The 11,442-nt window shown below is 34.7% G+C and overlaps 1 protein-coding gene across 1 annotated transcript; it reads left to right on the top strand.

Annotated features, from left to right (window-relative positions):
- Positions 1-209: 209 nt before the first annotated feature.
- On the top strand, positions 210-5,479 carry LOC124629765 (acyl-CoA Delta-9 desaturase-like). The gene is made up of 4 exons (XM_047163297.1): positions 210-463; positions 1,563-1,693; positions 3,970-4,169; positions 4,972-5,479. Exons 1-4 carry the CDS (start codon positions 265-267, stop codon positions 5,474-5,476), a joined length of 1,035 nt encoding a protein of 344 aa, XP_047019253.1. The 5' UTR covers positions 210-264; the 3' UTR covers positions 5,477-5,479.
- Positions 5,480-11,442: the final 5,963 nt, after the last annotated feature.

Consider the following 11,442-nt stretch of genomic DNA (forward strand, 5'->3'; position numbering starts at 1 on the left):
TTTAGAAAAAAAAGTTTCCAAAACAAAATAGTTACGTATTAAATTAAAAATAAGGTAGGTAATAATTTCGTGACCATGAAAACACTTTTCTAACGATATCTTTTTAAAAGTTTTTTATTATCCATAAGGTCATTAACCTATTAGAGCTACAGTGTCTATAGTTGTTCTAATAGGTTTATATTATATTGAAATAATACAAACATAATGACAAGTGAGTACCTACGGTGTTTCTTCCTAAAAATTAATAAACAACATGATTACAGCATGGGAGCGGTTCAAGAAGACCCATCAACAATGGGATCGGAAGTGAAAACTGAGGAGGACCATAAACCCAATGTGCCTTCTGACCATAAGTGGGAAATAGTGTGGGGCAGAGCAGTGTTTGCCGTACTAGTGCACATAGCAGGCTTCTATGGAGCCTTCCTATTCTTCACTGCAGCTAAGTGGCAGACGTGCCTCTTCAGTAAGTTATGCAACCAAATACTAATAATACCTTATAGAGCTAATTATGAGTATCGCCTTCTCCACTTTGAGATTACTCCGCTGCAACAGCGTAGGACACTTATTGACCTCTGCACCCTATACAAAATCGCAAACGGTGTGACTTCAACTCCAGAGCTACTCAATAAATTAACCCTAGAAGTTCCCCGTCAGTGGCACGTTAGGTCCAAAAAAACAAGTAGAACATTTGTTCCTAAACCGAGTCGCACTAACCTGGGCCAACATGCACCTCTTAATAGGATGATGACTACGTATGTACAATAAAGCCTGCGCGTGTAACAGTAGCTTAGATATAATTATATTCTGATAGCTTATCAAGCTTCAAAGCTAAGGCAATTGTCATTGATGACCTGTGATTGGCTACCTAGTAACCTTCTCATTTCCTTCATGAGATATTGTAATTCTGTGTTTTGATTTAATGAATGTCTCTTAATTAACGACTCTATCTTTTATTATTATTATTCTTTATTTTATATCTGCAATTGTAAATATTACTGATTTTGATTTTGTCTTTATTTGTGTTTTTTTTTTTTTCAATTTATGTTTTTCAATTTATGTTATTAGAATTTTGTGAAATTAATTAATGTAATATAATGATACAATGTAATGCAATCTAATCTAATGTAATTATGATTGTTACTTTCCATACCAATGGTGTGTACACCTTTAAGTGACGTTTTTGCACTGTATGGAGGATAAATGTTTATATATACTTGAGCTATTTGTAAAAATGTCGTTGGTGTACCTTACTAAATAAATAAATAAATAAATTATTCAATGTTAGAAAATATATTAGCGCCCATTTTCACCGACGGCATAAATACCCGTTTTACTTTAAACAATTGTTTATTTTAAAAGTTGTATGTAAAAATTCATAGCAAAGAGTTGTTTAAAGAAAATTAAGGTTTATGTTTGGTGATGTTGTGTTGGGTAACATGGGCTTTACTGTTAATTCCGAGAGACAAAACTGCAAAGTACCGCCTGATTCCATAATTTACCAAAAAACTATTTCATCAATTATCTCCGCATACAATTACTCATAGCTATTATTTTGTTTTCAGCACTATTTCTACACGTAGCCATGGCAATAAGTGTGACTGCCGGCGCTCACAGATTATGGGCACATAGAGCGTACAAAGCTAAACTGCCACTTCGTATTCTTCTTCTGACCTTTTTCACCATGGCGTTTCAGGTACTGGATCTAAAATATAGTTACATAGGTATGTCCAAATATAACCATAATAGGCATGATGACAGTAATCAAAAATCATTAAAATAATATATTTATTAAATTAAACTTGAAGCTTGGAATATAAAACGCGCATTGTTTTCTTTATTAATAATGTGATTAATGTGTATTTTTATAAAATAAAATTACGAAATAAGGCAATCCGCCATGATATCTTGAACACCAATCAGAGCTCGTGACGTCATCTCTCAAAACAACTCGCGCGAAAGCGCGCGAACGTCACATTTCGTTATTGTGAACTTCCACTGCGATCTTTGTTTTTAATTAATTAATTGTTTATAACACGAGTTATGGAGCCCGGATTTATCAAGGCAAACAGCGCTAATTCGCCTAGAATTGATATCATAATGCTGGGAAAGTATTTGGCATCAAATAAAGATTTTTGTTCAGCTGAATTTAGAAATGTTAATACTTCCATGTAAGTATACTATAGTTCGGCCATTCAGAGAATGCGTTCCTGACACGTCGCGATTGAACTGACGACGTAACTTTGCAATGGCGTTGCAGTTACGATAAAAATATTTTTGCTGGTTGTTTACCGTTTTAACAATTGAGGAGCATTAAAACAACATTATTATATCAATAATCAATGAATGTTATAATTTTGTGCCAAACTGAGTGTCAAATAACTTGGTAAACAATATTTTTCTAAATCTATACTGCGCTATTACAAGGTTATGTCAGCGGTTTATATTTTGTAGTGCTGTGCTAAAAATAACAGGCAAGTATCGTAATCTGTTCTTATACAGTTATAATATAAAATAATACGTTTTGATTTTCTTTTTAAGAATTGGAAAATAATGGACTATAAGACTTAATTATAACTTTTATGAAAAATAAAAATAAAACTATGACCAAACCGCATTTTTATACTTAGATTAAAAATGGTAACCCCAAATGGCGTTATGGGCCGCCATTTTGTGACGCTAAAACAGTCGTCCGTTGTCGTTTCGTGCGCATAGACCACGTTTTTCAAGTGTTTTCGATCTGTTTTTATTTGATTACCCGGCTTTTGTTAGACCGAGATATCAGGATTGATTCTGTTATTGATAATAATATAATTATACATGTAGGCGAAGATGATGATGAAGACACCACCTCCTCAAGCAAATCGGAGTCTGATTAATATTCTGTTCGCACATTCAATTCAATGTACTTGTAACAAAGAATAAATAAAACAATTTTATTATATGAATATTACCTTTTTTTGGTTTCCACTTAAATAACTAAAATATAAAACAAATGATTCCGCCAATTTAAAACGAAAATAATCTTAAAATAATGCGGCGGTTCATTTTGAAGGAACGGTAACGAACTCAGTGTTATGTTGTGCCCATCACTAGTCGTGACTAACTGATAGGTGTCAGGAACGCATTCTCTGAACGGCCGAAGTATAGTTTAATTAAAAAACAATGAGAGATGAAACCTAACCTCGAAATAGTTATTTACATTATAAACTATGCTAGAATCTAGAGAACTATATAATAACTTACATCAAAGTGATCTTCACAAAAATAAAGTTGTACCCTGGGCAATATTGTTTTTGAATCTCGCCTTGCAAGTTTAAGCCACTTGTTTCGTATTTTTTTATTGTGAGGAACGTACACAAATAACTTATCAGGAGTTGTTTTGGATGTGTTCTTACACTGGGGGACCCCACAACACCTAGGCCCTTTCGAATTCATATTTAATAACACAAAAAACTTAATTATTGCACGAGCGTTGTTTACTTGCGTCTTGTAATTTCAGTCGTGACGTCACAAGTGACGACATGACACTGACAAGCGTTTTCGCGCCGGATTCAAAGTGGACAGAGAAAAATGCAATTATTTGATAAAAAAACTTCGCATTTTCTTAAAATTAATAATTTTTCATATAAAATAGACGTATACCTACATCATACAAAGGAATTTAATTATTAATGTAATTTAAAATTGTCATCATGCCTATTAGCTATAATCATATGGTACTCAGCTGAATCCGGTTAGACTGGAAGCCGAACTCATAGTTGGGAAAAGGCTCGGGAGATGATGAGCGGGGAATCATATGGGGAGGCCTATGTTCAGAAGTGGACGGCAATTAGCTGAAATGATGATGATCAGATCAATAGTAGGAATCCAAAAATCAACTTTTGAGCTCAAGTCAATGAAAGAAAATCAATATTTAATTGATGTATATTTATTCTACGCCTACTAATTATGTATTTATTTTGATTATAGAATACGCTAATCGTATGGGCACGTGACCACCGCGCACATCACAAGTATGTCGATACTGACGCTGACCCACACAATTCGAACCGAGGCTTCTTCTTCTCACATATCGGTTGGTTACTGGTCAGAAGACATCCTGAGGTCAGGGCTCATAAAGTAGACCTGAGTGATCTTTTCGCAGACCCACTGTTGAAATTCCAGAACAAGTAAGTACCTTAAACTTATGCAGTACTTAAATAATAAATACGCTTGTCACGTGTTTAAGATTTGAATGTGAATTTCAATTGGATCAAACCACATCAAACGTCTGTACAACTTTTTTGTAATAACACTGTTAGGCGATTATCATACTGCCCCGCATGATGCAGCGTAGCGCGTGGAAGTGTTTTTTTCCGTTGCTTGTGAATATCTCCGTTTGTATGGGAAACACGCATAGTCCAACACACTGAAAATGCATCCACGCGCGTTTATGCGGATCACGCGCATACCCGCGGAGAAACATGCACCCCCGCGCGTAGGTGCGGGGCGAGACGCAAGGTACACTGAATCCCGCAGTGCCGCGCGTGATTTTGAATGGGCGTGACGTGTATGTATTTTTGAAAATGGAACTCTATGAGAGCCGCGTGAATCTACTAAATGCACCTACGCGCGTGAGTGCGCGAAAAACCCGCACGATGATGCAGATCTGCACTCCCGCAGGAACACGCGTAGGTGCGTCGACACGCAAGATGCAGCGTGATGCGGGGCAGTGTGAAGATCACCTTACACTTACACAAATTAATACAAATACAACTTATAACTTATAAATTAATATATGTAAATACAAATTATTTACAGTCATGTACTAACATGACTGTAAATAATTTAGTGCACCATAATTTTCTCTCCAGTGAGTTAGTCTAATAAGTGTATTATCGTATGATATTATCTAGCAGATCAGACTCACAGTTCCGAAAAATCAAATAACTATATAATAGTTTTAAACCAAGGTTTTTTTCTTTGTTGCAGTTACTACGTGTGGATGCTCCCGTTTCTTGTTGTCCTAACGCCGATATACATACCTACACTTTGGGGGGAGAAGAAAATGGTAGCTTTATTCGTATGTCTTTTCCTACGATACTTACTGACGATACACGTCTTTTTCGTCGTCAACTCAGTAGCTCACATGTTTGGCACTAGGCCCTATGATAAGAACATCCAGCCAGGAGAATCGAAGCTGGTATCATTTTTCGCATCTGGCGAGGGTTTCCACAATTATCACCATGCATTTCCATGGGACTACAGGACGGCTGAGCTTGGTGGGTACTTGTTTAACACTTCGAGGTTGTTCATTGACTTGATGGCGAAAATTGGATGGGCTTATGACCTGAAGTCGGTACCGACTGACATGATAGAGAGACGCGTGAAGAGAACTGGTGACGGCTCTCACCCGGTGTGGGGGTGGGACGACCCAGACATGTCTGCCGAGGATAGAAAATTAGCAACCATTATAAATGAAAATAAGGAATCATAAAAATATTGTTTGTTTTATTTAATACCTTCCTCGGAAAAAGAATAAGACTTGATACATCAGTTTAAAATTAATATTTCGAGGTTTTTAGATATTCATTTCTTGACACGGACTTTTGAAGTGATGTAAAGATCGCATTTATTTAAAGTCCTTTGTTAGTTTTCAAATGACACAACATAAAAAGGCTAGTCTCGCTCGAGATACGGAAGATCAGAAGTAGAGACACCTATAATCATTTACATAAAATTTGATCGCTTTCTACGCTACATTCCGACTTGTACTGCAAATCAAGGCTCGTTAATTTTTTCGGTATCAATATTCATTAGGTTCAACTAAGTTAAACAAAAATCTTTAATTCATTGATTGCTAATAATGTTTTAATTAATTTTATATACTTTTAATCAACGTAATAAAATTTATGTTCCCTAATATGTAAACGCTAATGATTCAAGGGCGACAATTAGTTGGGTGTATGATTTGAAATAGTAGGTAGGTACCGGGTGGCAAAACGATGGAGGACGCGTCAAGAGAACCGGGGATAGCTCTCTCCGGGTGCTGGGCTGGGATGAACAGACATGTCTGTGGAGTACAGAAAATCACCAGCAAATTAAATAAGAATTAAAAAAAAAAACATTATTTACCTAATAGTTTTATATTTTAAAACTGATTTCGAAATAAATACAAAAAGTGCGAAGTGTTATGTACTATGTATAATATAAGGCCCAATATGCAAAACAACAGATTACATTAATTGCCAAAAATAAACGCAATTTTCGGTTCACAAAGTAGTGACATCTGTTGACGATTCCTGGAACAAGTTAACTACTACGACTGTGACTACAACATAAGATGTTTTTGTACGAGTACCTATTTTGTACCTATCTGTGTAGTTCACTTGACTTCAGTAAGATGGCGCTGTGCGTACATCAACATGAAAGAAACTGAATGTATGGTAAGGTCAACAAAAAATATGTAATGCATGTAAATGAAAACAAATGAAGTATACGATACATCTGGCCTAATTTCCGCGTCTTCGTGCAATTTAAATAAGAAATTATGATTTTCAGTAAGGTGTTTAGAAAAGTAGGCAGGATTTGCAGAATTTGAAAATAATCTGCGTATTCTGTACAAAATTAGAGTAAGTTCGCTAAGTGAAACTAACTGAAAAAATAGGGGTTGCCCTTGCATTAATTTCCACAAAATTGGGGATTGCCAATATTGTGGTCACCGCTAATGTGTTACTATGAATAGTGACTTCAGATTAAAAAAAAATCATATGAAATAAAAACAAACATTCTTATTATTTCAAAGTTGCTTTTATAAAATTGACAGTTAGTTTCATGAAAATTCTAGTACCTACTCGCCTGCACTTTCACCCTTGTCAGCGATCTTTTCACAAGCTTCAGTCTATTTTCGTACCTTAAAATTGGTCACCGCAAACATCTACAAAATAACCTTTTTTTGTCTAAGACCATTGGTTTATTTTTAGATGATGGCGCTTTCTCGCTTGGCTTTCTCCTTGTTATGCTGGAAAATAATACCACAATGATCTTCAACTGGACGCAAGAGCGACAATAGTAGTGGCATCACTAAATATTGCTTTCAACAAGATCGTAACACAAATTAATGGAATATTTCGCTCACGTCAATGAGCTGATGTTCTTTAAATAAATTGCAGTAGTTACTTGTCGACCAAAGTAGGGAATCAAGCATTTGCATAGCATTCTGTACGAAAGATCCATACGCACCTATGTGCCTTCGGATGTTTTCGTTTGATCAGATAATCATGTTGATGACGAAAACCATACATTCTAATCGACTGAATATTAATTTTATTTTGTATAGGTAACTCAGCTCTTTACAAAATCGTGTAATTTTTTATAAATACCTACGTAAATTAAGGTTATCTGGATAGTATTTTTGATACAAAATCTATATTTCCATATTCTTAGATTAAAAAAAAAATGATGCAAACTATAACGAACTTTTCGATAGAGGCTTTTGTACCAAGACACTAGGTAATTTATTTGTTTATGTATTTTGATATTCGTCTGGAGAACATAGTCAAATAAGTAGGTAATTCCTTACCTCGTAAGTACACACGTACCTACGTAACTTGGTCGCGTGGGAACGAAGTGCTCTATTTTTATATTTAGGTAGGTAATTAATGCTGTCCCGTGTTTAATAAATAAAATATATCGACGATTAATGAACTATCGGCATAATGTTCACGCAAGAACCTATGACGGAGACGTTTGACCGATCACCTCGTTAGAATAACATCAACAATTACAATCACGAACATTAAAGAAACTATTGCGTTTCAGCAAACCTAAGTATCATCACGTTGATGTAGGATCTTACCAGTAGGTACTACAAAAAGTGAAATACTAACAAGAAAAACTATTTCTTTACGAAAATAACAGTATTTTCTTTCAGGTCCCATTGTAACAGTACGCTTTTAATAATGTACAGTGTAATAAGTAGCTGAAATGAGGAAACGCTTAGTATTTTCTTTGTTTTTTCTTAGTTACCTGAAACGAAAGGTGAAGGAAAACATCTTGAGGAAACTTGGAATATAAAGTCTGAAATCACCAACCCGCATTGAGCAAGCGTGGTGATTAATGCTCAATCCTTCTCCATGTGAGAGGAGGCCTGTGTCCAGCAGTGGGACGATAAAAAGGCTGTAACAGTAACCTGAAACGAAGAGAAGTTTAGTATTTTCTTTGTTTTTTTAAATATCATAAGTTGCTAAGGGGATCTCATAAAATAAGGTTCCAGGAAGAACCTCGATAGTGGCGCGACCTACGAGCATCGAGCATCTCAGTTCACTTGATTTTAACCCATTTAGCAATTGACGATATGTTGCGAATCAGACTCCTGCATCAATTTAGCAATTTGTGTACAATACGACCCTACAGTCACATACTACGATGTGCCAAATTGGATGAAATGGGATATTAAACCCTGTACAGAAAATCTTTTGAGGTCCTTTGAGTACATTCTGTCTAAGAAAACAGACAAGAAAACATATTTTGGATGTGTCAAAGACTTTTAACTCAAAATAGCTTTCGCAAGTGGTTTTACACGCTTCCTACGGGAACTACGGACTACTTCCGGCACCTATATAACACACTCGCCTTCACCTTTTGTAATATTAGATTGAAAGAGCAATTACAGGTTTTTAGGAAGAAGTCAGTAGCTAAGAGCGTGGTTCCAAAAAGGAGTTTTGTTGCAGAGTCTATTAGAGTCGACAAAAACTCCATGGAAACACTCCATCGGCGTGGTAAAAATCTTTCTATTTCAGAATATATTACTTAAAAAAAACTCGGTCTTAAGATGTTCTTCGTTGTCGTTTTAACAAGTAATTATTTACCAGTTTAGTACTTACATAGTTTTGTTTATAAAATAAGAACACTTTAATTCTTGCTTAAAATTAACATACGTTGTTAACCGTTTGTTAATTAACAATTACGTTTATTTATAGATTATTTTTCGTTTCTTCACCTGAGACATAAGGTACAAGCAATGACGTTAACGTTGTTTTTATGTTTTTTACTTTCTAAGTTAACATTTAGAACCGTATCTAGAATTTTCTGGCCCCTGGGCTACCGCCAAAACACAATTGGCTAATAGGGTTCAATAACTTAATTGAGCAAAATGTAATTCTCTTTATGTCGAATAGACCAATTATATTTCGAAAAACTTATTTTATTTATTTATCTATGACTTTCTTTGTCTGCACTCAAAATATACCAGACAACAAATCACGTGATCATTGAATAATTCAACTTACCATTTTCCTAGAAAACTGTATACCGTCACATTTATTTTCTGTTATGAAATTATTATGAGACCAAAGTCACGCATAAGAAAACGTGTATGATTCTAGAAGAAAAGGTTGTGACCTATAATCTTATCACTTTCCTTGAACTGTTCAGATAGACCACACAGTATGTGCTTCGAGAAAGGGCTTTCTAGTACTTTCATCAGCTCCATGAAATTCAAAACATGAAATATGTAAACAGTCTGAAACAGCAACATTCAAGATAGGCGGGAAAGGGGATATCTTTTATCATCAACTCTTAAGCATATTTATATAAGAAAACTAGCCGTTTTCCCGCTGTTTCACCCACGTCCCGTGGGAACCACTGCCCGTGGCGGGATCAAATGTAGCCTATGTTACTCGGGAAGAGTGTAGCTTTCCAACAATAAAAGAATTTTTCAAATTGGTTCAGTAGTTTCAGAGCCTTTAGAATAGAAACAAAAAAATGTTTCCTCGTCATTACATAGTATATTTATATGAAAATAACGTTAAATAAAAGCAACTGTTCCTGTAAGTACCTGTATCAACAAAGATGTTAAAGGTCATAAAGTTTCAAAAGTAAAACGACAAAGTGCAATAGTCCCAGAATAGAACAACTAATTTATGCACATGACACTTTGTCATACGGACTTGCGACACTTTAAATCAATGCAGAAGCACGCGCCTTCAGCGCATTTCAGACAAATATGATTCATTTCAGCAACACATCATGAAGAAGTGTCTGACTCTAGTTCATAATGTTTAGATTAAGTTTCAGAGATGGGGACGTAAATTGTCACACTTTTCGTAAAGAAATAGAAGTCAAGTTTTAGTACCTATATGTTTTGCTATATGGTTAAATGACTATTGAGCTAATAACCTATGCATATAATCATAAAATAGTATTTTATGACAAATGTTCAATATGTCGCTAACTACACATTAAACATTTTGATTTATTTGTATAAATACCTGAGTTTGCATAAGTAGTTGATTTGTTGGAAATCTGAATAAGACAGATATCCTATAAGAATTTTGCGACAAAAACATTTATGTTCTTTGGTTTAAAAAGCTACATTTATTGTATTTCTTAACTTAATGCAACTCAGCAAAAAACAGCTCAGATACTTTACTACATATACTGGCTTTGAAACATCTTGGATGGAGTCCTAGACGTTAAAACCTGCACCTCATGTAACTAAAATATTACACAAGATTATGTAAAGACAATATAGGTATGTATAGACAAGATAGGTTACATTATTGTTATCAAGTACAACCCCAAACATCTTATCATACCCAGGTATTTTTAGACGACAAGTTCATGAGTTATCACGTCAGCTTAGCGACGGAACGTGATCTACGTGGAAAATAACTTCATAGCATCAACGTTAGTACTCTCACGTAGATACTGCAAGTTTATCTATTACACTCTATGTATCTAGATGCTCTTTATAAATTAATTAAAGGTTATCTACGAGTCTGATTCACGCATAATGTGCAAAACGTGTTTGGTTGAACTTGCACAACATTATAACGGGAACGTGACATAAACCCCTAAATACACAGATAATGTAAACAAAAAGTAATACATCAGCAACGTTATAAAACAATGTTTAATGAAAGTAACGCAACAACTTTGAAGGGAACTTTTAATGGTCTATCCTAGAGGTACAACAAAGTCTAAGTATTAATTTTCATGTACTCGAACATCAGTTTTAAATTCTGCCTTACATGTTTCTTGAACATATAAGTAATTAGTGTGATAAGTTTAGAAAGGACAACGTATTTTTCGTCTAGGAAATATACTTTATCAATATATACATAGTTAGGGAATATCATTTAAATACATAAATTAATATTTTCAGGGACCCTTTGTAAAAACAGCTTTTTCTTTATTGTAAGCACAGTTTTACGCTTAGCAACACATTTACCATAAACATTCAATTTTATTGCTACATAAGCGGTTTAATGCCATATAATCTCCTCTTACATTTCCTATTGTTTTTAAAACGATGAAATGCATTACAATTATTACCGTGATACTTTCAATATTTTCAAAACAAAAAAATATTTACCTATATAAGTAGCCAAATAAATAACTGGATTTGTACCGGTTTCAGTATCGCCAAAGTTTAGGTACAACTTTGTCACGTTATTATTA

The sequence above is a fragment of the Helicoverpa zea genome, chromosome 4 (assembly GCF_022581195.2).
Source record: "Helicoverpa zea isolate HzStark_Cry1AcR chromosome 4, ilHelZeax1.1, whole genome shotgun sequence".
Classification (NCBI taxonomy): domain Eukaryota; kingdom Metazoa; phylum Arthropoda; class Insecta; order Lepidoptera; family Noctuidae; genus Helicoverpa; species Helicoverpa zea.